The 27,004-nt window shown below is 39.3% G+C and overlaps 4 protein-coding genes and 1 non-coding gene across 8 annotated transcripts; 3 read left to right on the forward strand and 2 right to left on the reverse strand.

The window, feature by feature from the left end:
- Nucleotides 1–1,278: 1,278 nt before the first annotated feature.
- LOC140798347 (5S ribosomal RNA) lies at nt 1,279–1,397 on the forward strand. The gene has a single exon (XR_012110822.1). It is a non-coding gene; the product is annotated as a 5S ribosomal RNA (ribosomal RNA).
- A 6,145-nt stretch (nt 1,398–7,542) lies between these two features.
- On the forward strand, nt 7,543–11,743 carry LOC140797212 (F-box protein SKIP8-like). Of its 3 annotated transcripts, XR_012110594.1 has the most exons (4): nt 7,575–8,212; nt 8,801–8,997; nt 10,138–10,262; nt 11,242–11,374. XR_012110594.1 is itself a non-coding variant. In XM_073150491.1 (3 exons), the coding sequence occupies exons 1-3, from the start codon at nt 7,832–7,834 to the stop codon at nt 11,510–11,512; spliced, it is 849 nt and encodes a 282-aa protein (XP_073006592.1). In that variant the 5' UTR covers nt 7,543–7,831; the 3' UTR covers nt 11,513–11,743. The 3 variants fall into 3 exon arrangements, 2 of the variants coding, with proteins under 2 accessions (XP_073006592.1, XP_073006594.1); XM_073150491.1 differs by lacking the exon at nt 10,138–10,262 and having other exon boundaries at nt 7,543–8,212; nt 11,242–11,743; XM_073150493.1 differs by lacking the exon at nt 10,138–10,262 and having other exon boundaries at nt 8,801–8,916; nt 11,242–11,743.
- A 2,310-nt stretch (nt 11,744–14,053) lies between these two features.
- LOC140798224 (transcription factor MTB1-like) lies at nt 14,054–15,887 on the reverse strand. Its single transcript, XM_073151999.1, has one exon. The coding sequence runs from the start codon at nt 15,578–15,580 to the stop codon at nt 14,246–14,248; it is 1,335 nt and encodes a 444-aa protein (XP_073008100.1). The 5' UTR covers nt 15,581–15,887; the 3' UTR covers nt 14,054–14,245.
- A 3,916-nt stretch (nt 15,888–19,803) lies between these two features.
- LOC140797381 (PP2A regulatory subunit TAP46) lies at nt 19,804–23,603 on the reverse strand. Its single transcript, XM_073150767.1, has 9 exons — nt 23,281–23,603; nt 23,060–23,182; nt 22,846–22,932; nt 22,565–22,669; nt 21,891–22,052; nt 21,528–21,563; nt 21,380–21,436; nt 20,995–21,275; nt 19,804–20,215 (listed from the first exon to the last, which is right to left on the reverse strand). The coding sequence occupies exons 1-9, from the start codon at nt 23,374–23,376 to the stop codon at nt 19,981–19,983; spliced, it is 1,182 nt and encodes a 393-aa protein (XP_073006868.1). The 5' UTR covers nt 23,377–23,603; the 3' UTR covers nt 19,804–19,980.
- Nucleotides 23,604–23,875: 272 nt separating this feature from the next.
- Nucleotides 23,876–26,373, forward strand: LOC140798314 (small ribosomal subunit protein bS6c-like). Of its 2 annotated transcripts, XR_012110815.1 has the most exons (3): nt 23,876–24,324; nt 25,654–25,944; nt 26,106–26,373. XR_012110815.1 is itself a non-coding variant. In XM_073152129.1 (2 exons), exons 1-2 carry the CDS (start codon nt 23,965–23,967, stop codon nt 25,891–25,893), a joined length of 600 nt encoding a protein of 199 aa, XP_073008230.1. In that variant the 5' UTR covers nt 23,876–23,964; the 3' UTR covers nt 25,894–26,036. The 2 variants fall into 2 exon arrangements, 1 of the variants encoding a protein (XP_073008230.1); XM_073152129.1 differs by lacking the exon at nt 26,106–26,373 and having other exon boundaries at nt 25,654–26,036.
- The last annotated feature ends 631 nt before the right edge of the window (nt 26,374–27,004 follow it).

A 27,004-nucleotide genomic window follows, 5' to 3' on the forward strand; every position in this document is an offset into this window, starting at 1 on the left:
GATACTATCGTTGTCAAAAAAAAAATTATCTGCGTTAGTTCTTGAAATAGTTTGTCTGGACTTGTAAGTCTTCAAATGCAATTTTTTCGGTAAAATTCGACTTCATCTGGCACTTCGATATTCTTATATACGTTGTCAACATTTGAAACCATCGATTTCTCAATGACACAAGTAGTATCATCCACAGATTTTTCTGAGGGCAGCGGCGCATCAATCACATATGTCTTCATGTAAGGTGGTTGTTTACCTCTATTTCTAATACCGCCAGTCAATTTTCCAAACTTCAAGCCCGGACCACTTTCATACTCGTCAACTAAGACTTCAGTACTTTTACTAGTTGAATACAAAGACCGCATTCTTGATTCACCCTTGACCTTCATGGATGGAACTTCAGAGACGAGAGGAGGAGAATATCCATAGGTTTCTCCAACTTCATCGCATTCATCAAAGGAATGACCAGAACCTACTAAATAAGAGCCTTTTCTGGGACTGTTCTGGCTATGCAATGAACTGTTAGATCTCATACCTCCTACATGCACAGATGTTTCTGTTTCATCCCCATTCTCAGAGTTGACACCAACTGAGTCATAAGTTGGAGGCATCTTATTATTGAAATGTGAAGGGACCGAGTCTTTTATGATAGATTCTGGTTTGTGTATCTCTAGCTTCTTCACCCTTCCAGAACTTCTCTTTTCATCCTCAACCAAATGTACAGGCTGTTTGGCATTGTCTTCAACTTGCGGATTTGTTTGACCATATTTACAACTATCTGTTAATGATTTGTATGATCTAGTAGAATGCTGTTCGTAAATGTTTCCACGGCTGGCAAGTTCAGCAGCTGCCCTAGCGGCCACACTGGCCCTTTCTGCTGACTCTGCTGCTGCCAGAGCAGCAGAAGTTGCATCCTTGAACTCCATATTCCAATTTGAGCTATTAAAAGAACTTTTCTTTTCGTTAGAGGACATATACTCAGCTTCCTCCACTATATACCTGATTTCTGTTTATGGAGATCAAAACAGTCCATCAGAAGTTTAGTCCATATTACACAATATGAGGTCTATAAACAAATATACACCTCTCATACCTGAAGTTTTCGAACCGGATAAAGAACTGAGAGGTGCTGAAGTGTGAGGATCTTCTATTGTTTTGTTACCTGAGGTACTTAAACTGCTAGCTTTGTGCAATTCTACATTCTCAGACATTTTGTTGGTCCATATGTCATTAGTAGGAGCAGAACCTCCTTCTCCTCTCAAATGCGTTTAGCGGTGTCAATCCTTCGGGTGCGATCATACTAACACTAATGCACCGGATTCCATCAGAACTCCGCAGTTAAGCGTGCTTGGGCGAGAGTAGTACTAGGATGGATGACCCCCTGGGAAGTCCTCGTGTTGCACCCCCACTCTTGATGCCAAAGTCCCAGCACTAATGCTGCTTGGGCGAGAGTAGTACTAGGATGGGTGACCCCCTGGGAAGTCCTCGTGTTGCACCCCCACTCTTTTTGCCGTCCCTCCCTCCTCGCTGCCGGAGATGCCAAAGTCCTCGTCCTCGAGGGAACTCCTCTCTTTCTCTCTCTCTCTCTCTCTCTCTCGAGCCTCCTTCTCCTCTCAAATGCGTTTAGCGGTGTCAATCCTTCGGGTACGATCATACTAGCTATCATCATCATCGCATATCAGCTGCTTGAAATAAAAACCGTTTAAAAGGTAGATTAAATCATGCTGGCACGGGGTGTGCCAGTGGCACACCCTCGTGCTGACCCGTGCCGAGTCGTGCTGGGCTAGCACGGCTGTGTGCCGTTCGGCACAGTTCCGTGTCAATCATTATGCCATATGGAGCTATTTAAAAAAAAAATTCTATTTTCATCGGTCATTATCAAATCAACTGATCAATTGATCATTTAGAAGGCTTAGATGAAATTAATGATAATGAGACTAGAAATGATAATGATGGTGATAGTGATAGTGATAATAACGAAACTCAGTTTGGTAGTAGTGATAATAGAGATGAGACATACGTATCTATTACACAATATTTTCATAGAAATATTCTTTTTACAGAGGACTTGAGTTTGTAGTTAGTAGGACATTATGAGAGGTGTACCCACAGAATGATATAAGTTCATCATAATTATCATCATATCAATCACACTCACCAGAGCTAGAACACCATTACTATACTCTATATCTACCATCTACATATGCTTATAGTGTGTCTGTGCCTACCTCAGTGCCAATCATTCCTGTGCATGTTTAATATTCATATTATATCATAGAAAAATTATAAAATTTTTATTTTGTATGAAGGCTATGTAAAACATTATAACGAGCAATACTATCGGTGAATGAGTTTTAAAATATATTGACAGTATTTGATGCAAAATTCTCGTGTTATTCTTATGCTAACAAATAATATATTTGATTCTCTTCATCATTTTATATTTAGCTAGATATTAATTTTAATTATTAAACTATTATCAATTAATATTATGTGTTTAATTATATTATGAAGTGTTTAATCATTAATATTAGTTTTAGTGAATGTCTTCAATCATAGTATGTGTTAAATAATATTTATATTTAAATATTACTTTATATTTAATAAATATGTCATTTATAAAATTAATCTAAAGATAAAATATTATAATATAAGTTTTAAACTTTTAATATATATATATATATATATATATATATATTCAACTAAAAACTAAAAATTAATATATCGAAAACCGAAAAACATATTTAAATATCCTAAAAAGTTTATTAAAAGTATTTTAAATACGTGCCAGTGGCACGGCGGGGCGTCCTGAGGCGTGTCGCTCGGCACACCCCGTGCCAACTGGCATGTGCTGTGCCGATGGTGGCACGGTCATCGTTGGATTAAATACGTTCATTCATTCTGAATACTTGACTTACCAAATAAGGGATGATATTGTATCCTTGTGTAGTCTTATTCTGGACGTTTATTATCCTAGTTGTTGAATAATAGCCACCAACTTCCTTCCTGGTAAGTAATTCACAACATTATGAACAGGTTAGGGGACAGAATTAACCTGAGAACAATTTTGGTGACAGCAACAAGACGAAGGCCAGAATCAAACCAAAGAACATTTTGATTGCATATTGCACTCGGTCCATTTCATATTCTGTGGAGCTAAGCTAATCTTCGCAGATGATGGATAAGATGCAGAAAGGAGGGCTTCAATAACAGCATCAGCTACATGCGAGACGAACGAAAAGGTACAGACCGGAGCTGGAACCCTACAATTCTCAATGCCCAACTGTAGGGAGAAATGTTTGTATTCTATGTCAATCTCGTCCATGGTTTCAATTTGCTTGCTTAGAAAGATGGATGCATGGACAGCAGCGTAGGCTCAAAGCATCGGACATGATCAATGCCAGTTTTTTGAGTAACATTCTGCACTCAAGTTCTTATGGGCTAACCCAGTCATAAGCAGAAAAGGAGTCAATGTTCGTGTGATACAGCGACAAGGACTGTTTCAGTGGCGTGCTTCGTCAGTTCCTTATCGGCTATAAGTAGTCAGTCCACGTAATAAATAACAGGGAAATTATTAGAAAAGTTCTATGAGTGAAAGCAGAGACATATTAGAATAATTTAACAATTTCAAAGCAATAATTAACCATATTTCAAGTTCTCTTGAAGATTGCATCATCTAAAGACAGGAGACCAGCTGTGATAACAGCTGCCAAAATGGAGTCTTCTTATGGATTTACACTCAAGTATAGATTAGGAAAGAAAAGAAGTAAAAATGGATGAAATAGCTTAGCAGATGGCAAGAGATCACAAAGAAGCATCAAACCATAATCTACAAAGATGAGATCGCTACGTATAGACAAGAAATTAGCTCTTTAAGATTAGAGAAACTTAATAGCTCTTTCTCTATCAAACATGCCATCAAATTTAAAGCATCTTCACCCAAGAGAGAGCACATAGAGAATTATGTATTAGTGAAACATGTCTTAACAAATGTGAGTTCATACATTTGTACATGCATATATTTATACAGAGTGTGCATACCAAAGTACAAATTGTAAACAAATATTTATGATGATAAAGACTAAAAGAGCTGGCTACCAAATAATCCTTTTCCGTCTCCAAGCTCACAGTCAGGTAAGAATTCACATATCCATAGCCTACGATGAGTATTAACCAACAAAAAGTCAATAATACGATTCCAAAAGTTGAACGCAAGAAACATCCTCATAAAACCAATATAAACAAATTAGTGAAGACAACCGTTGTTCCAACTAACATTCCTAATGTTGTTCGATATAATTTTCTTCATCATATTGAAATGGTAGTATGTAATCCCTCAAATGGGTGGACATCTGCATCCAAATCATGACTCTTTTAATTGATATATCAAACAGTTGCAATCAAAATCCCAATAGAAAAGGGAGAAATGTGGAAGTGATAGATTTGATCACTGTCTGGAATTTCGAATAGAAATGGAAGAAATAGGCGATATACCTCTTGAGATCGACGACTAGGACAGGAAATTGATGTATACGAAATCTCCTTCTAGCGTTTCTTTTCCTAGATCTTTTAGAAGCTTGTAGTTTGCGCAGAGAGAGGAAGAGGGAGGAGCGAACCCTTGATCAAATGAAAAGAGCGGGTAAATATATCAAAAAGAGCGGGATTTTTCTGCATCCCCAACTAACCCCCGGCGAGGAAATCGCCGCCTCTGACTGTTTTAGTTCAAACAGCGGACAGCGATATCAGCAACATAATGAGAGCCACTTAAGCGCGCGGACACACACACAAGTGTAGTAGTAGTAGTGGTAGAAAAGGAGATTGAAATCTCTCCTATTACTAAAAGCTTACTTAGCTGATTGACACTCAACCTTGCTTGTTATATAAATAACAGCTTTGCTTATATAATGTCAAATGGCATTTAAGTAGGGCTGTCAAAAAAGCCCACACCTTGTGAGGCTTGCAGTCTCGACTCGTTAAGAGCTCGGCTCAAGCTTAGCTCGAGCTTTAAATGAGTCGAGTCGAGCCAAGATTTCAGGCTCGAAATAATTATCGAGCCAAGCCGAGCCAGCACTGGCTCGCTCAGGCTCAGCTCGATTAGGCTCACTTAACTTTAATATATATATATAGAGAGAGAGAGTTTGAGTTATTAAGAGCCATTAGATCTAAATCTTAGATCTAACTAATTTCTAAAATCCTAAACCTATCGCACTCCAAAAACCCATCTCGTCGCTCTCATTCTCGTGGACTCGCCCCCAAATCCCCTCATCGCCATCGCCATCTTGCCTTTTATCTAGACATGATTATTAGGCTTGACCCGCCCAAACTCGATCCGAACCCGTCTGATTTTAACCAGGCTAAACCCAGCCCGAGCTCGATTTTAACCAGGCTAAGCCCGACCCGAGTCCGATTTAGGCCAGGCCCGACCCGAGCCCGATATGGTAGTGGGCGGCATAGGCTAAGCCTTTACCCGCCCGGCTCGACCCGAAAGTCCGATCCACCACTCTCATATATAGCCCAACCTATAATGTATATATATTTATATAATTATTTTAATCCCACATTGGATATTTAGTAAACTAAATATTAATATATATATATATATATATATGTATGTTTTCATGAAAGATAACTAAAATATCTTCATATAAGCCCATTAAACTCGGCCCAATAAAATATAATAATTTTTATATTTAACGTATTATGTTAGAGTCATTATACTCAACCCAAGCCTAATATGTAATGGGCTAGTGGGCGGTAACGGGCTAGAATATTTTAGCCTGGCTCGGCCCGAGTGATTGGTGGGTTAGGCCGTGAACAAATATTTAAACCCGGTTGGCTCGAACCCAGCTCGATCTGCTCGATGATCACGTCTACTTTTGGCATACCAGGTGTTGCCTCACGTCCAAGGGCTCCACGAGGGTGACATATGACACTTGTGGGTAAGGCGGTGAAGCCATTCTTTCTCTCGATTAGCTTTTCTCCCTCGTCAAGCTTATCAAAGACATGCTTGTTGGTAGACAATTGCTTGAGAGGGTTATGATCGAGGCTAAAGAAGTACCGAGGTAGATGGTCATACTCTTAGTGCATGGTAGTGAAATTGTCTTGGATATCTTTTGCTTCATTTTTCTGTAGTGTTCTCTACTACATCTTCTTTACCCTTATCTTCTACCTTCTCCTCCTCCTTTATATTGCCAATTATAATTTCTTCTTTCAAAATTTCAGAAATTACATAGCTGAGTTTCTTAGCAAAGAGAGCCAAAGAAGCATATTCTCTAAGACCTCAGGATTGTTCGGTTGGTCTACCAACATCAGTTGTGGATCACAATTATTTCAATCATTGTAGCAGAACTAAGGTGAGAGTCCATAGCTTCTAGTATGATCTCCTCTTTTGCAGGCTCATATTCTAATTGAGATCGTCCTCTTTTCTCGATTAGGTCTTGTAGTTCTCCTCCAAGAAGATGCACGATGTCGCCTTCTTACATGTCGCTTTTCGGACATCATGGGCTTCAGCAAGCTTGAGGTGCAATCTGCGATGAAATGCCATGGCGTGATTAGGTACACGGAGGAGCCTAGTTCGATCAAGCCCATGCTTATCGAGCTATCAAGCTAAGCTCGAGCTTTATCGAATTGGACGTGAGCCGAGTCGAGCTAAACTTATCTAGCTCGTCTCGAGCTTGAGTTGAGAAATTAATACTATTGAGTCGAGCCGAGCTGGGCTTAGCTTGCTCAAGCTCGGCTCCTTTACACCCCCTACATTCAAGTACTACACTATAAGACATGAACTACAAGCTTACAAAATTAGAAAATAGGTGGACAAACCTAAAGCATTGTGGCCTATCTCGAAAACTATATGACTGCATACTGGTTTTGCGTAAAGAAAATAGTGGGTTACAAGTATGTTCACAAACTCTTAACACGAGGTGGTGTATTCTACAACACATTGAACGTATTGCAACAAGTTGTTACCAAGTCAGCAAGTTGAAGAAAAGGCTACAAAGCTTCACACTTCACGTGGTGTCTTGAAAACCTACCCGTACCCGGCCATAGATTGTGGAGTGCACCGGCCTTTAGCTGGTCTTCAAAACTGCAATGATCGGTCTTTTGGTTAATGAGGGCTGCTTCCAAGTCCCTAAGTCTGATATATTCGTCACGGGCGATAATCTAGTAATATATTTTGTAGCATTTTAGCTCACAAAATATAATGTTGTATGTGTGAATTATAATCTCCATTATTTAGAATACTAAATAAAATTTTATTTTGTTTATTGAGGAAAAAAATGGTAAATAAACTCGGAAATGATTATGACTTTATTCTAGAATAATCTCAACCGCTTAGCTTACTTCTAGAATTCCAACTCAACATAAACTTGTGTTAAGATTCGAACATTAAATGGACTGGTAACAAACTTTAATCATATCGAATTCAAAACAAAGTAATACATTAATTCGAAATGAAACCAACCGAACACGGACCAATCAGTTAATTGGTAGAAATCAAAAGAGGCTATGAGAAATAATCTTAAATATGTTTGTTAATATCTCTTTTCAATCGAAACAAATAAAAATAAAAAATAAAAAAATAAAATAGAGAGCATACGAGAACGAGAGGGCGCGCTTATGCTCGTTCTAAATCCGCCTAATCCCTCTCCCTCCTCCCTCCCTCCCTCGTGCCTCAACCGATCGAACCACCCGAAAAAGGAAAGAAATCCCAGTTGTGAAATCTCCATTCGCAATTACGACCAATAGATCTCTATCTCCGATGCGATCTACTATCCGATCGTCTTCTCCATCCTCCTCCTCCTAGGGTTTTGATGCCGCCCAAGCCCTTGATGTCCTTCAGATGGACGCGAGCCCCTTTCTCCTGATCGCCGCCGGAGCCACCGCTATTTGCTGCTTCTGCGCTCTCTGGGCCCTCCGATTAGGCCCCGGAAGCTTCTTCCGGAAGCCATCGCCGTTGAATAAGTCGCCGACGAAGCTCTGCGGCTGCGCTTGCTTGTGCGCTGACGAAGAGGTGGCGGCGGACGGGGAGGAGATGGCGGCGGAAGTGGAGCGGCAGGGGGCAGCGGCGGGTAGTTCGATGATGGAGCAGTTGGTGCCGGAGATCACGACGCATGCCCTAAGTTACTTGGATTATACGAGCCTTTGTAGGCTTTCTATGACCAATTCTGCCATGAGGAGGGCTGCAAATGACGATGGGGCGTGGAAGGCACTCTATCACAAAGTATGGTGCATTCTTCACTCCTCTTTGTTTGTTGTTGCTAATTATCAAGTTCTTGTTTAATTAGCAGTTAATTGCTGGGAATTACATTGTCTTTTAGTTGCGATGGATTGATTGTTGATTCATGCAAATTTAACCCCAAATTGCAATTCTTTTTTGCCGCCTCACTGCACGGCATAGCTGTTTTAAGTTAATTACATTCAAAGTTTATGGCAAGAAATTAAAAAGCTTTTGTATAACTAATAGAGCTCTTTTACCATCCAGAAAGTTGTTTATTTATCTTGCTCGTTATTACTTGGAGGTGGGATGAAAATGTCCTGGAGTATGTTCCTCAAAGATTAAGAATGTTATAGGAATTTCCTAATTTTCCTTGAATTTACTAAATTATACATCTATTTAGATATTGAATCCTAGCCTCCATTGGCATTGTCGTTTTACCTTCAAATACTCCATGCCTCATTAACTTGTTTAGGATTATACAAGAAGGCAATCAGTTGTACCTATTAACGGGGCACATTTTATTTTTGTTTAGCATTTGGATAGCCTGCCTATGTAAAAGAATTATAATTTATCTTCTCAATTTTCTGGCAGGACTTCACGGTGGAGCAGGACAGCATCAACCCAAGCAATGGATGGAAGGCATATTATGCTTCCACAAAAGCCATTATTAGTTTAAATGCAGAATTCTATAACATCATCAGAGAAAGGTCATTACCTGCAATGAGTCGTTTTTGGCTTAACACAAACTATGTAAAGTGCATACATGCCTCAGGAGAACTTTTTACAGGGTATGGCTTGAATCTGATTGTTGAAAAGTTAAATTGCACAAAATCATCTATGCTTGACATCATATACACTGCCCTAATTTTCTTCTGCTTTTATTTGACATCATCGTATACTGAAATCTGCTTATGCTGAGAAGCCTTAGTGAAAGCATGTTGTGGAACAAAGACACCATCGAGTAGTTTGTGGATACATGGACAGGCATATGCTCAATTACATGCATGTGAAACAAGATATAGCTATATCAAGTAGCATGATTGGACACGTGTCAAAGGCATCGTATAATAATTTATTCACACAGAAATCTAATACTCACTAAGATAACCAAGTTCATGTTATCAATCAAAGAGAAAATAAATAAACCAAGTGTATGTCTTTATGCCTTTGTGTGCAACTACACGCACATAGACTCTGTATGTTGACAAATTAACCGTTATTTTGCTTTCACTGATGTTCATTGCAGAATACTATAACTGATCTGCATTTGTAACAGAGAGGTGGGGCAAATTATCTTTTTTTATTTTTTAATCTTAACTATCTCATTAGTTATTTACCGGACAAGACTTGATGTTTTAGTTTTCTTCTGGGGACTGACTTTGTTAAAGATACATAATGCGTGGCTTATGTTATAATCTAATATATACTTTATGACAGAGTTTTCACATGAGATGAAAGCATCACAGAATGATGTATGTTGGCACCACAAACATTTCCCATATATAGGTTGTCTATTTGAAGATGTTCATCTTTGGAGGAAGTTAAAAATATAGGAGTCCTATATTTTGTTCATGTATATTCTGAATATGCATGTGTCTGTAGCTCAGTTTACTAGGAAGGCATAGTGCAAACAAAGCTGTCCGGCCCTACCTGGTTAAGCTTGATTGACCTTTTTGGGGAATGGAATGCTTTTCTCCATGATATCACTTGTGGGTGGTGCTGGCAAAACTCTACCAAGTGCTTTTGCTATTTCTTTATATGGTATATAATCCCAAAATGAATAGGTGAGGAAGCTATAATCTTAGTATTTCGCTAGCTTTTTGTAATAATGCTTATTTGTTGCAAGGCTAAAGAACTGCATCTTCTAATTAGTATTAGGATACCAAGAGTATTTTATGTTGTGTTTTGACATATTTTTTCCTTATTAGTAAGATCAGCCAGAAAGGGGGCAAGTATTCTTCTATAAGGATCCAGTGAAACATCTTTCATAGGCTAAGAATTGAAGAAAAAAGGAGCTTAAATTCGGGGTGTTATCAGCTGAGTTTATGACTAGGTACCATCTAACTTGGTAACTGTAAATGAAATGGCATCCGCTCACTTTTGGGCCAAATCTATTTGAAAATTTCATAAATAAGTTGAGTATGTTGTCTTTGTATGACAAAATAATCTGTTAAATATGATAGAAATATTTTTCACGGATGTAGACTAAAGCATCACTTCAAGTATTGTGAACTGTGAAACTTATTTCCAAGGTGCATTCCACATTTTTGTTGATTCTCTTGAACTTTTAAACATAATTTCCTGTCCAAACTGGAACTTCCAAAAATAGCATCATTTAGAGGGATAATGAGTCACTGGTACTCCGAAACTTGCAGTTGTAAGTTGTCTTTAAGTTATTTAAGCATAGAACAAAGATAAATGATAATTGTCTGGGTTAGTCTGGTTGTTTGTCAAGGGATAGAGGCAACAGATAAAGATGAAATAGATTTGCATCTCTGTTGGATTAAAAATGGAAAACATGATTTTATTCCACTCTCCTCTCTTTCAATCTTCAATTTTAAATATCTTATTGCTTTACCTGCATATTTGAGCAGTTCCCTTGGTTTTCAGACCTTGTATGGTGAATGGTAGTCTGAGTAAAAGCGTGTCAAATATTTTTAAAAAACTCTTCCTATTTTATGGTTTGTGCTTATATGTTCATGCTTGTACTGCTTCTTATCATATATGGTTCATGCTGGTATAGGTGCACTATACGTGATCCTAATTTTCCTACTTAAATATTGTTTTCACAAGGTTTGATGCCTTGATGCAAGTTATACGCATTCTGCATTGCATTCACTATTCAGGTCTTCTCTACAAATTTCTAGGAACCTCTCGTGTATTTGCAGAACATAAATTTTTTTATTACTCGTACAGTTAATCTGATATGGTGAACAATCTAAGTATCTTCTCCCTTTGGGTCTAGATCAATTAAATGGACCTGACTGGGAATTGCAACTTATTAGGGGCATATTGTTATTTCCCTTTCACAGATACAATGCGGTCATGGACAGTTGGTTTCTTGCTTTCAACTGGGGCCAAGGTGGTGGCCAAGGTCTTGCCTTTCATATCCGGGACGTGCGAGCTCGTGTGCTCAGTGAGATGGCATGGGTTACCATGAAGGCCTATGTTGATGTGGATTCTGGGCCCTTCCATGTGACCAATGTATATGAGTTCCACAATGGGAGGTGGTATATGGTTCATCATCATAGTTCAGTAATTCTTATGAATGGTGACCCTGGGATGCTTAACTTCTTTGGCTGAGTACAAGAGAAGATACATCCAAATTGGCATATTGTTGTTATCCGGCAAAAGCTTCTATTTTTTTTCTTCCTTAGATCTAGTTCTGTTTTGTTTTCTTCTCTTTATCTTCAAACTTCTAATTTCTATGATCTCACTGGTCTAGACTGTTAATATTATCTCTCATCCGAGTCTGTCCAAAGTACATTCTTTTTATCAACTTTAAGTTGGATTTCTCTTCTTTCCATCCTGAAATTGATTGTGTAAGTTTCTTCTCCAGCTTTCTATAGATGCTATTTCAGAATTACTGAAGCAAGAAATGGTGAATTATGGCGGGGGATTGAAAGTTACATGCTTTCTGCACTGGTTTTCAGTATTATTTATAGCATACCTATCAGCTTATTTTGCTACTAAGAATCCTCAGATCTTAGTATTGACTATTGAGTTGTTGAATTTATGGCGAGGATTAGCCTACAATGGTGAAAGAAATCGTGCGGAAGAAAATTATAGGTCACATCGTTGCTCTAAAAGTTGGAGCAGGTGCGACTAAACTCGATCTGGACTGTTATAATCTTCATTTGGGTTGATTTACTATTTTATTCGAAGAACGGTGATGGTAACATTAGCCTACCTCCTCAGGTCAGCTGGTGAACAGAGTATATGAATCATTGTATATGTACATGTAAACAATGATCCACATTTTACATAATGTGGATGTTTCAGTTTCCAATGGATGTAGTCCGAATGATATTTTGTAGGAACGATGCCACACCTTATTCTTGTCATTCTAGAAAGTCTACAGTGTAATCGTACTTCGATTAAAGCCTCTTTAACAAGCTACTTCTTATTGTTATGTGTCTAAATCCATCTCGCCTGTCAATCTTGTACGCTTGTTTTGATGTTTTGATTTTTGGCTGTTTCTTTGTGGCAACTTTATCTAATTAGTGTTTTGGGCTTAAACAAAGCTCCAGTGCGAAGGCTAACAAGTTGGGCTCAATCCTCTCTTGTCATCTTCCTCTTTATGAGGCAGAGCAAACTGTTAGCTGATGGTATAGATAATGGCCTGATTTTATTTCGGACGTGTTTGTTGGATGCGTGCTAGTTTAGCTTTACCCGATCCATGGATGTGACTCAATTTTATCCAAAAATTTAAAAGAAAGAAAGAAAGAAAAAGGATCGAGAAGATAGTGGGGACCTCCATCCAAGATATTCCCCCCCCCGTGGACTCCCAAAAGACCTTCCTAGTACTAGACAGGTCCGGGGTGGGAGAGAGAATGGAAAAGTTATTAAGTGCTTTCTAAGCCAAATTATTCGTTCTCGGTTGGTAGGAACTAGGAACTGGGAAATCAATCTAATAGCGATCTCTTATATTATTTCTTTTGTCATTCAGCCTGGCAGGACTTGGGGGTTTTTTCTATTTTATTTTTATTTTTGTTAATAGAATACAGCTCTCGGTACTAGAAGGAACTCCATTTTCTTTCTTCGTGATCTTTGCATGAGGCATACTTGGCACGCCTCGAGGTTGTAGTGTCACTGTCTACTCTGTACCAGCAACCACAGACAGAGAACCGAATAGCATAAACAAAAGCTTTATTTTTTTTCCCCTTCTTGCCTGCGGCTTAAATTCTACAAGGATGGAGTTAGTATTTAGATACATGAACGGAGCCATTCTCTTGTAATCGATCTCTACCCACGAGTTTCACGTTCTTCTCTCTAAGCACCAGAAACATGTACACTTCAAAAAAGGAGAAACATTTGGAAGACAACTGCAGGCAGTTCTTCCCTATCATTTGCCCTGCTGTTTCCCTTGAACAAATATAAGGAGAGCAAGTTCCAAAGCAAGGAAACAAACGGAAAAACAAAAACAAAACAGAACAGAAAACACGTACACAAGATAAGAAAAACATGGGCGGCTTGATCATCTGTACCAAAATGGATGATGAATTATTGGATGATCTGGAACAACTTTAATATACTATTACTGGGTATGAATGAATGAAGTTTGACACAATTTGGACTGTACAATTTTCTTTAGAGGTGACGTATAGGAGGGGTTAATTGTAGATAATTAATGCGATATATATATAATTAAAAGAGGTGCAAATGCAATGTGTTCCTGAAAAACTTTTATATAAAGAGCGGCAACTGGCATGAATGCACTAAAACGAACGGGTGTTGTTAAAGTAGGAATATATCATGGATATAGGAAGTCATGGGAGACAGAGCAGCAAGTGGATGAATTGGGCACAAAGCAACTAATTAGAAATAAGATCAATCGCGGCATTTTCCACATGTTCGATCTACAACCACTGCAATTTTCTCATGCTATACGGGTTTCTCGGTGATCTTTTATATCTGTGCCGTCTTGTCTCCCATCAAAATATTGGATTCCTTGCTCAAGTGGTACTCCGTGGTAGAACAGCAGAGGAGGATTCTTAATTCATTGAGTAAATTAACCAAATACTTCTTTGACAGCCGTAAAAGGTTGCAGTAAGTTGACGAATACTGTGCATTATTATCAACATTCATGTGCTCATCACCTAATAAAATTGTCTGAAGTGTGGATAAGAGAGGAAATCAATAATCACTTGATTAAAAAGAAGAAGATCAACAACACGGTTGCATTTGCATCGTATTTTCTGTCCATTTCATGAGGTTGTAAGCTCAGTGACGAGCTGGACACAAGAATTTAATTATAGAACCTTTACAACCAATATTCCAATGCTAAATTTGGAGTTGCAAGTCAGAGGAGAAGGATCATTCCGACGCAGCAGTCCTCTCGCGAGACATGGCGGCGACGAGCATATCTCTGGTGAGCTTCTCGGAGCCCGGCGACCTGACGGCGAACGTATGACAGACTGTGCCGTCGCTGCTGGGCGAAACCTTGGAATCCAGCACACTAATCCTGGCGTCCCTGAAAGCGTAGAGAACTCTAGAAGCAGGGTGGCTATCCAAAGGAGTAGTAACCCTAACAAACACCTCGTCGTTGGCTTGCTCGACATGGATATCGGGGCGCGGGCGCGGGCGCTGGGACTGAGACTCCCTTTCCCTTTCCCTTTCCATCTCCATATCCTTGATGGTATTCTGGAGTTGTTGGATATAAGCAATGGCGTCGCCGAGCAACGACGCCTTATCCATCTTCGAGATGTTTGGGACTACGGCTCGGAGAGCGTAGAACCTCTGGTTAAGCTTCTCTCTTCTTTGCCGCTCCGCTTCCACGTGATTGAGAGGCTCCTCTCTTCCATTTGCCGGCTTCCGTCCCCTCTTCCTCGGTCTGCTCTCTTCCTTACAGATTGAATTCGTATCCAACATCTCGGCGGCTGCCTTGCTGAAATCGATGCTTGCCGATTGGTGGAATTGGTTTATTTCCTTGCCAAAAATCGTGACCTCTTCTTCGAGGGGTACGCCAGGGGAGAAGAGGGATTTTATTGTTTCAACTTTTTTGAGGTCCTCCGGGATTGGCACCGTCGAGCCCAATTCGAGGACGCCGTTCTTGAAGGGAACGATCACGACGGTGCGGAACCCGGCAGAGCGCGCGAGGAAGGCCCGGACGCAGAACTCAACGGCCGGCGGCCACCGGAGGGCCGAGTCGGAGAACCAGATGTGCTTCTTGGAGAGGAATGCCTTCCCTGGCCCGCCTTGGCCTTCCGGGAAGGAAAAGTACATGGAGACCAGGAAGTACATCTCGGCGTCGGCGACGTGGTCGAGGCGGAGGGCGTAGTTCTCGTCGTCGGCGCCGCCTCCGTGGAGGAGATGGAGCTTGTGGAGGACCTTCTTCCGAATCCTTTGCTCAATCTCGTCGTGGTGGTGGTCGCCGGAGGCGGGGGGGTGGATCTCGCGGCAGTGGCCGTCGCCCCAGGTGAGGACGAGGTGGCCGGAGTCGGAGCGAGAGATCTGCCAGAAGATGGCGTAGGTCCAGGGGAGGGCGGTGGGGCCCTCGACGAGGTTGAGGAGCTTGGTCTGGATGTTGGGGTTGGCGGCGGCGAGCAGTGTATCGGATGACACGTGGCTGGAAGCGAGGTAGTGGAAGGCGTCGGGGCCCATGACGGCCGCCGCCATGGCCCGCTCCTCCTCGGACCAAAGCCCCCTCATTAGATGAATGATTCAACAAATATATTTTCTAACACACATTGCCCACTCTAATATATCGAGAGAGAGAGAGAGAGAGAGAGAGAGAGAGAGAGAGAGAGAGAGAGAGAGAGAGAGAGAGAGAGAAACCCGATCTTGGCTTTTGAGTTCTCAAATCTCAAACAGGGAGGGAGAGGAAGAAGAAGAAGAAGAAGAAGAAGAAGAGGAACTCAGAGTTGGAGCTGGAGCTGGAGCCGGAGCTTGGAGCTCTCGCAATTCGTGTCGCCAAGCGTCGTTTATATAAAGCAAATAATTATCAACTCGGGTTCGGTTTGTGACGTCATGGGTTGAAATTTTTAAATATTACTTAACCGAGCCTAAAAGTAATTTGATCAGGTTCAGTGCTTACGATTACCTGATGACGTGGTTTGTAAAAATTAGTTAGAAAAATAAATAGGGTAATCAGATATTTCACGTGTATCACATTCTCAGGCATTAAACCAAAGTAGGGAGAGTAGGAGCGCAGTTTTTTTTGACTAAACTACTACTCTTTTTTTTCTTCACTCAAATAGACTATTTTTTATATTTATTATCAAATATATTTAATTTATTATAGTCCTAATAAATATTGTTAAATTAAAGAGATATATATATATATATATATATATAATTTATCAGTTCAGTGTTTTTATGGCTAGACATTTTTTTTTTTACTGCTGAAAGATTAAATTAAAAAAAATTCATATTCAATTCAGATAAATATTAAATTTAAGAAATAATATATTTCAATAAAAATAAATTAGAACATGATTAACATTGAGTGGAGAGATCATCCAATTCTAAAATGATCGCAGAAATTTCACCTAATAACTGCCACAACTAGATGCAAAGACGTAAAAAATCAAATCAGAGACCCATTTCTCATGATTCACTTTGTGATGATGTAATCTATTTATTCATATAATTCGCAATATATATCATCACTTTCGTACAAAATTAAATAGTACGTCAATACTTGGAATTGGACTACAAGGAGGACCCACCTGATCCCATTTTTTTTAAAAGAGAAAGCTGTATTACAATTTACAAGGCTTATAAACTTCTAATACTTAGCCACATAACTTTTATATATATATATATATATATATATATATGTATGTAAAATTACCAATATATGCTTGTCAGTACAAATACAGCCAAACCGAATGCAGCCCATGGTATAGACCTTGAGCTTAGAGTATACAAAGTCGCTAAACCTTAAACTTGCTTGGCGACTTTTCTCTAACCCTTATGCGGACTCGGCAGGTATTTTTCAACTTACTCATTGCAGCAGGTCAAGCTTAATAGACTTGCCTCTTCGGTTTGGAACTCAATTATCAAAGTGAAGAAGATGTTGTTCAAACACGTCCAATGGATAGTAGGAGATGTTATTTCCATTTCCATACACTCTCATCCTCCGCTCCTAACAATCTTTATACCTAGTTTCATAAGCAAAGTCAGCGACATCATTTGTGATAGTAACTAAAATCGCAGCCTCATTAACCTACCGGCGATCACCTCACTCATTCTCAACTACTATATTAGACTCCTCTCTGTCACTCGTTCAAATAAGATCTGTCGAGCTTCTAAAAAAGATGGCATCCTTTCCACAAAAAGCAGTTTATAACGCAATCTTGTGTCACGAATGGTTAAGCTCATCGTCAACAAACAACAATAGGCATAGAAGGTTCTGATCTATCATCTTAGAGGCAAAAGAAGTGTTACCAAGGGTTACAACCTTTCTTTGGAGGTATTTGGTTGGTACCATCCCAATTGGAGAGGTCTTTCATAGGCAGATTCATGCTAAAGATTATTGCTATCCGATGTGTTCTAATGGTATCAAGACGATAGACCATCTATTTCTCAGCTGTCCGTTTGCTCGGGCTATATGGCTCTATTTCTCAACTGTGAGATTCAAGGTTAAAAACCTTTCTCCTTATTAAACATTTGGTTATTGGCTATCCACTCAAAGCTCTTTGCCGATGACATGGTCTATTGTTTTTACCTTCTACAGTGCATATAAAAAGCCCGTTTTAAAAAAAAAATTCAACTACAAGGAAGTCTCCCCTCAGGAAGTAATCGTCAATATGAACAACCTTACCTCTTTAAAAATATTTTTCCATTATTTTAAAATAATAGCTAATATTATAATAGTCCTATTCAAGAATAAAAATATTATTTATTAAAATTACATATTAACTCAATTATCAAACTCATAATCATGATATCAATCGCATTAATATACTTCATATCAAATCAAAACGTATTTATTATAATTATATATATATATATTATTTTTCATTCACTTTATATCACATCAAATAGAGTTATTACAATTTTATTATATACTGAACATAGGAATAGTTATTTTTAAAATACATATTTTAATTAAAACAAATAAAAATTACTATTTCTATTTCAACACTGTTCGAACAAAGCCTAAGTATTTTATAGGATTGATGAGCAGAAAGCTACATATGCGTACATTGATAACAACGCAAGATTTTTAATATATAAGATATATATATATATATAAAAATATAAAATAAAAAAATATTATTTATTAATTGTTTAAACTTTTGGAATAGTTTATGAATTAAAACATCGGGCCAGATGTCAAATCTCATCTTTACTTAAAGAATATTAAACTTTACCTATTTAACTTAGTTGTGTTCGCTGCAAAGTAGTTAATTACAAATAATATTAATTTTATATTATATATCTTGTAGGCTAATAGTGTGCATGGCTACAGTATGAAGACGTGAAATTAAGGTCCGACGAGAAGAGTTGACAGACGGTACGAAATTAACTACCATTCCGAAATGAAATATATTTTGGCAAATGCAACTACCGGTTGGGAGCTTAATCTTTGTTTTGATGCTAAACTGGTAGATTAGTTTAATGGCGGTCTATTCATGCAAATATATATATATATATATATATATATATATTAGAGCTGAATTAGTTACAAAGTCCTCACGGGCGATTTGGTCATCGAATATATAAAGAAGATTGTGAAAGGCAAAAAGAGTGCCGAAATTAAGCGATCAGCCGAGTCACACTCCAAGTTCGGAGCTCACAAAAGTCTCGTATCACTTTAGACATTTTAGCTGTCAAAATCCAACTAATTAAGAATGATGGAGAAGGTAACTCTCTCTAGCTAACTAATAAAAGATTAAGAAGAAGATCTACCGGTACTTCCTAATCTACGACGTTGACGTGGCATGCCCTTATTTTTCTACATGAGATGACGAGAGTCGTATTGGAGTTTTCTTACTACCTCTCTTTCACTTGAATTGCCATCGCATCTTGTCTGCTGTCCCCACTTAATCTCTTTTTTTCTTTTTCTTTTTTGGTTTTTGAAAAACTAAATTGATCAAATGAGAACTGAGAAGAGCTATAGCATCTGTCTGCTAGCCGCCGTTATCGTGCTGTCTCTTAATTTTATAACCCATTCAATTCACTGAGCTCGCAGTGTCGTGGTGGGTTGGAATTCTTCTTAATTAAACCTCATGAGATTCACAAGGAATGATAGTTAGATGCTGTTAATTAAGACTAAACATGCATGATGGAAACGGTGCTGTGTTTCTTGAATAATCGGTGTCACTCCACGAGCGGGTAATTTTTGTCATCTGTGATCGTCATCGGCACCACAACTGAACAACAATCCATAGAATTCTCATTCGCCCTTTTGCGTAGATTTTGCCCTGCGTTAGGTGATTCCAAGTTTGAACGGGAGATCGTAATTGGAATTTGTCTACATCACCGTAGCAGTCCTGAGTTCAATCCAGAGGAGTCTACTACTATGCTTCTATCGTTCTGGTTGTATTGTATAAGAATCTCGCAATACCAAAATAAGCTCTTTAGCTGCCATGGTGTGGACCTCCAGTTAGATTCACAGGATCTAGTGGAGCACTAAGATTCCAGTTACAATGCGCACCGATTAACTTTCTTCATGCTGCTTTAGATGTTTATCAGACGAATGATGGAAAGGAAAGCCCAGCAACGGACTCCGCATCGCAGTTGTTGAGTACTCTTCTATATTTCTATTCCAGTGAGCCCAAATAGAAGTTCTTCGGGCCTTTTACCAATTTGGTACAAACCCACAAACCTGATGATGGACCAGCCAGAACGCTGGGGCTTTCATGGTTCAGTAATACCAACCCATTTTTATTTTACTAGTAGTAAGCCATTTAAACACAGCTCTATAGTGCATCCAACTTTGTTAAATGGAAATTAGCTCAAACATGTTCTTCCAACTAATACGTGATAAGCAGACAAACAAACAAACAAACGTCCTATAGTATTTGTCGCATTCTACAAAACTGATGACTATGAGTCAAAATTCATTACATAAACATACAACAATCGGGACTTTGCATGATTTACCCACAAGGAGTGAGTTTCTTATTGCCTGCACCACGAGGGTTATCATCTTTCCAGTCATCCCATGCTCTTGCTTTCTCTTCTGCAGCCTCCTCATCCTCCTCAGCTGACCTAGAACCATCTTTGTGCCATGAAGAGTTAGCTTCTTCAACGAGCTTAGCATTTCTCTCTTGCCATTTATTCATCATCTCCATTTCACGTAAGCCAGCTTCTTCTATGCTCATGGTGGGTAGCCTATTAATAATCACAAAAGTGGATGAAGAAAGGAGAACGGGACATGTCATAAAGAAATATATGATTTTGCCCTCCACTTTGCAGGTAAAAAACATATTTCAGATGAGGAAGATTTACTAAAGCCAACATGTGCTACCAGAGAAAAGCAACACGGGTAACAAGATGACAAACCTTTTTACTATCACAGCACAATTATCAATATAATCTAAAACGAGAGCATGCACATAGGCTAGAATGTAACTTGATCAGTGTGTGTGTGTTTATATATATATATATATATATATATATATATATATATCATGACCATATAATTTTGTGTACTTTAAGCCAAAAATAAAAATAAGGGGCACTAGTTAGCCTGGCCAATACTTGAAATTATTGTTGTACTAAAAGATTAGGAGGACACATTGATGCAGAGAAAATATAAAACTTTACAAAAGCTATATGCAGCATCTCTTATGGTTATCTTAACTAGAAAGTAAACCTGAAATGTTCTCTCTCAAGTCTCTGAATATTTCTCTGCCAGGTCTAGTAATCACAATGTAAGTAGTATAACAATGTGGTGTATGGTCCCGTAGATTGCAAGGATATACTCTAGGCTCTTACAATAACTCAATAAGTACTTAGGGCTATTTTCAGCATGAGCAGTCCGTTTGGAAGGACCAAATTGCTGCCAGCAACCAATTGCCACTATGGGTGAAATCCAAGAGCACGAATACTATATTGCTAAGAATATGAGAGTTCTAACCCAACTTACTTATGACAAATATGAAGCATACCTGTGACCTGGTTGAAAGACTTGTGCTGCCATTCTTTCCCTCTCGCTAGTTAATCTTCCACCTACGAGACTTGCAGGTCCAAATATCAGGGGCTGATGCTTGTGGTCATGTGCTTGTGAAACATTTGCTCTCCCTTCAATAACATCCTGAGCAAATGTTGCACATGTGATTGGCTCTACTGGTTTGAAAAATGGTGCTCGACTGGCAGAATTCCGATGCCAAGCTTCAGCTTTTTTAGTACGTTCATCAAGCATCTCACGAGCAAACTCCTTATCCTCATCCTGCGACATATATATAACACATATATACAGATAAGCAAGCAGGCAGAAAAGAAAAATATCAAATGAACACAAGACCGAGTGTTTAATATCTTTGATTGTCTTACCTTGACAGAGAGTAGCATTTCTTCTTCTTTCTTCAGCATGTCCAGCAGATCAAAAGCCTGCATGAAAGCAATGGAACAACAATGAACCACTGCAGGACGATGAATACTAGAAAAGGGAAAGAAACTAAGCACAAGATGGTGAACTAACCTTGCAGATAGCTAAGGAGATTGTAGTTAGCCAAGCCTGCAAAGAAAACAAAATTGCAGTTCAGAGCAATGGGAAAACTTTCACCAAATTTAACCAAGCAGGGGACATGATTCAGTAGATAGAATATATACTTAAATTAGTTGAAAGTGAACAAAAATCTTAAAATCAGTATACAACAAAATGCCAGAAATTAATGAGATGTTATCGAACAGGATTTAGTGTACTGCAGGAAAGGGACCATGTAGAGCTTCATAAAATACTACAGAAATGAAAAAGTGAAACTCTGCTCCTATATGTTATAACCTTTTCTAACATAGATGACTGGAAATTTGGGCAGATATGTTTTGCTAAATGGAAGCTAACCTCTCTTTCTTCCTCCCCATCATCTTCCAGTGAATCTTCCTCCCCAGCTTCAATAGGTGTAGATAAAGCAGCTGCCCTTAATGACCTTCCACGCCTCTCCTTTCTCTCTTTAATTTCTTGCAGCTTAGCTTCTGCTGCCTTTTGGCGCTTGAACCGAGCAATCTAAGATTGAATCAGAAGGACAGCAACAGAGCATCGTCAGGAAAATGGATCTCCTATCTTTTATTTGGATAGCCAGGTGCATAAAATCTTTGTTGCACAACATTTAAAGCAGTCATAGCAACCTTTTTAAGTTTTAACTTCATGATTAAAGTGAAGGACTCGAGCGCGTCCACTAGAGTGCACTAGCAGTTAAAGAAATTGTCATGAAGAGATTAGGGAGGGCAAGACATCATAACCATGTTCTCAATGAGGTGGATCAAAAACTGCAATATAAGAAACTTCAAATACTGGTAGCAACTTTGTCACTAATAGGAGTTCTGCAGAAGGGTACAGATGGGGAGAAACCAGGCTAGAGAACAGCCTTACACATCAAAAACGCTTATCCACAATATTATATTGCGACAAACAACTTTTCTCAAAAGACATGGGAAGAACATTTGTAAAACTATCATCATATATAAGTTGTAACGAGTTGAATTTGTTAGAGAACGTGTACGGAGAAAAATATTAACCTTTTTTGCCCTTCGAGTTGCGAAGGTATCTGCCCCTCTCTGCCCAGAAATTTCTAATTCCTCTTCCGGAATAAGCTCTAGCGCCTCACAAATTGAAATGAATTCCTGTTATCGATGTTAATATAGACAGCACAATAATCAGCATGACATGAAAATTTTAGTACCAGAAACGTGGGAAAATGTTGGCAGTGAGATATATAGGTGCTGGAAGAGTGAAAGCTATATATAGCACTTCAGCAATAAAACTGCTTAGAAACTTTATACATGGAATAAGATTGAACCTTCAACTGATCCTGAGATGACTTTAGAATCGAAATCCTGTCTTCTTGCGCAACTTTTTCAGTCAATTCCCCAAGATAAAATGGAACCTGAAGACAGGAGAAGAGTGACATAAAATTCTGTTAGCAATGATTCCTTTTCAACATATACTAAACGTAGGTACGCAGTGATGCGATCTCAAAAGCATCTAAATTTTGCAGAGAAAAGGCTGCTCACCAGAAGATATTTCAGATTAGCAGTGCTGACTTCATCCTTCGTCTCATTGGAGGAGAAGAGACCTAGCTTGCTTACCATCTCATCGCAGCGTCGCAGAGCCTCGATTCCCTTCCTCAGAGTTTCCTATCGAAAGTTTTCCAAAGATACGACCAATGATTAGTACGAGATATCCATATCGTCGGGATGATTCAGATTAGTAGGAGGCGAGAGACAAATAATACCTCATCGGCGGAGGATTCGGAAGCCATGGAATGGATCTGTCTCGCCTGCTCGAAGAGCGCAGGAAGGGTCATCCCCTCCATCTTTCCTTCACCCATACGCACCAAATCGAGATCGATCTCACAAGAAACCCTAGTTATCGCAAAAAGATGCTCGAGCTATACAAATGGATAGGACCAAATGGAGGAAGAGGAGGCCAAGGGAAAAAAAGAAAAAAGGAGAGAAGAAGAGAAGCACGGAAGCGTGCGTGAATCGGGAAACGAAGAGGATCAAAAGGCAGTCGAAGACGGACGAGAAACCGCGACTACACTCTAGCAGCACCCCATGGCCCATGGATCCCCGCTTTTACACCCGTGCCACACTAAAGTTACTGGGCCGGGTCAGGATTCGTTCAAATATTTGAATCCGCTACTGTTCGGGCCTGCGGATCCGAGTTGGGCTTACCAGTGACTTCCACCCGAAAATTTCGAGTCTGGCCAGAATTGGGCTATAGCCCATAGGCCCTGCGGGTTTTGGTAATTAGTGCCAATTGGACGAATTTTGACCGTCCATTGGATCCATCTTTGCCGTTAATTACGCTACAGCGCGGAGCATCCAAGCACACTATCCCATCCCTTTATCCTCTTGACGAACACTCTTCTTCTCGCTCATACTCTCTCTCTCTCGTGCGCAAAACGAGGGGGGCCATGGCTTCTTTATCCCTCTCTTCCTCCTCTACCGCTCTCCGTCTCTCCTCCCTAAGGTTCCACTCCCTCCCTTCGATCTCAAGCCTCCGCTCCCGAGCCGTGAACCCCCAGAGGAGAAGGCGACCTCTTTCCGTGCGAGCTCAAACCCTAGATTTCTCGGGCTCGTTCTTCGAGGCGGGAAGTGAGGAAGACGGAAACAACCCTTCCTCAGGTATCTCGGCCGCTTCCGCCGCGGCGGTGATGGAGGACAAGGAGGAGCCGCAGTGCCCTCCGGGGCTTCGCCAGTACGAGACCATGGCCGTGCTCAGACCTGACATGACCGAGGACGAGCGTCTCGCACTTATCCAGAGATACGAAGAGGTAATCTTACTCCTTTCCGCCTTTTGTTCAAAGTCATTCTCTTTATATCTCCTCATGATAACAAATCAGCTATAAGGAGTGCTAAATTCTTTAACAGCAGTTATTTTCTTACACATTCAAATCTAAGTGAAACTGTAATTGACAATGTGATATCGAAAATGCAGTTCAGCTATAATAATATTAGCATATGAGTGCAAAAGGACATTCCTTTTGAATATTTATCCTTGGTTGAGTAGGCTGGCTGACTCTTTAAAATTCATGATGATATGTGAAATATAGGAATTCAAAGCAACTGAATTCAATAATGTGGGTCAATGCATCAAAAATTGGTGTTGGCTAGTTTAAGTAAAAGGCAACCTGGAAAGGTACAGTAGGAAGAGCAAGCAAATATGTATGGACTGGTCCGAAGAATTACTTCAGTGTTTCACTACAGGAAAATTTTAGTGGGATAAAAGAGAAAAAAAAGCTTGCCACGGTGTCCAATATAATCATGGCAAACAAATTTCTCATAAACATAGGTAAAACATCTAGAGGCAAATAGTAGGTTTACGCATGGTCAGGAAACCTTTTCGTGAGAGGATGATTTCATTTTCATCAAGAGTCAGGATTTAGGATGAGAATTGCATAGGATAAGATCATAAGATTCTTGGGAAGACACACTCTAAGGATTATTAAGTTACATAATTACATCTGTCCTACTAGTTCTGTTTCTTCTGTACCTTCTCCCTCTTTGGTTCTTCATTCGATTTGTTGTTGCTCTCATATATTATGCATGCTGATTGGACATGCTTTTAAGTTTTAATTAAGTTGAATTGTGAAATTTACGTTGGGCTCAGAGACCTTTGAATTTTCTCTCTATTGAATTAGGCGGCTGCTTAAATTACAGTACTCATGCTTTATGATATGCTTTTATGATATGACCCTTGCTTAGGTGCATATAACTTGTTCATATCTTTTGTTGTATGTGCATTATTGCTTCACCAGTGTGTATCTAGTTTTCTTGTCAAGTCCACTTCTTTTGTCTGCTTACACTGCTAACATGCTCATTACTCCAGCTCTTTGCTCAAGAATATCTATTGTAAACCTTGGTGGTCAGAAAACTTAGTGTTTCATTACTTCATGATTGATATTTCTATGAAGCTTGATCTGTCAGGGGTTTTTACATACATGTTTTGTTCTGAACTCTTGAATTAGATCATTGGTCTATATATTTTTTTATTATATTGGAAGTATCCAGTTTGCTTCCCTTCACTGTGCTCAAGGTGTTGAAGGAGTTCCAGATTCTGTTATCAGCTAGTTCATTTTAGTTGTTTATGGTCCTTCTTGCAGTTACTAGTTGCAGGGGGTGGCATGTATGTTGAGGTCTTCAACCGAGGAGTCATTCCGCTTGCTTATAGCATAAAGAAAAAGAACAAGGCAGGAGAAACCAACACTTACTTGGATGGCATATACCTCCTCTTTACCTATTTTACTAAACCTGAATCAATAGATGTTCTTGAGACCCGGCTCAAGATGGATGATGATGTTATTCGATCATCTAGCTTCAAGGTTCGAAAGCGGAAGTATTAAATTTAATCAAGAGAGTTCCTTGGGGAACAACATGGCCCTTGTTGTGTCACTGTAAGTCTTGTTCTTTTAATTCAACTGTTCAAATCCGATTACTTTAAAATTGTGAGTGCAATAACTTTTACATAGCTGCTTTGATTGATTAATATGTGTGTAAATCCTTTTACTTTACTTTAGTACTATTGCATAATTTTCTTTGGACCATCTTTCCACAGGGAAGCTCATCTCTGTCAAATGTTTTCTCCAGAATCAGAGCCATGGTTAAGTCCAGAAATATACACTTGCCGTTAATTTATTTTAGTTTTTTTGGTTACGTGACTTCAAACTTCAAACTTGTAGATTTTGCAGCCTATTTTTGCCATTTCTAGACTTTATTTTGTCTTCTAGGCTGGACCATCCGAAGCTAGATCTGTTATATTATGCATATGCCTTGGATTGTTGATGTTTACATATTACGTCTTGCATTATGCATTTATTGTAAAACCCGCACTTCTCGTCTATGGGTGGCAGATGGCAGGGGATGTTTGGAAACCGCGATATAATGCAGCAGGATGCATTTGTTATATATACATATCTCAGGGTTCATTTGAAAAATAATTTAAAAAAAAAAAACCTGAAAAAGACTTTATTCTCTTTCTGCGAACAAAATGGGCTGGGCCTAATTTAAAATTTGCCGGCCTTCTAAATGTGGATTAGGCTAAGGGATTAAATTTCTTCTTAAAAGCCTTTGTTGTAAATAGTTTAATAGATATATCACGAATCACAAGGTAGATAAGGAGGCATCAGCTTGAAAGCTCATAATAATTAATTAGTGGAGAATAGATGCGTGCATTTAAAAGTGCCCGTGAATGAAGCCGCGGTCTCGGCTCGTTGTGTCTCAACCCACGAACATCGTTGCTGGAGTTGTCGACCCTGGTTGTGAGTTTGTGGCTGCAGAAAGACGACGGATATTCCTTTTCCTTCGTTATCACACATCGAACACTTCTTGGTTGTTTGATACAGAGAAAAGTCTCCTCTCGAACGTCGGAGCCCAAATCGGTTGTCGTTTTTTTGCCCATAACGAGATGCCACCAACTTTGACGCAGACCCCAATACACACACACACACACACATA

This window comes from Typha latifolia, chromosome 11 (genome assembly GCF_019914945.1).
Source record: "Typha latifolia isolate L0001 chromosome 11, TyphaL0001v2, whole genome shotgun sequence".
NCBI lineage: Eukaryota > Viridiplantae > Streptophyta > Magnoliopsida > Poales > Typhaceae > Typha > Typha latifolia.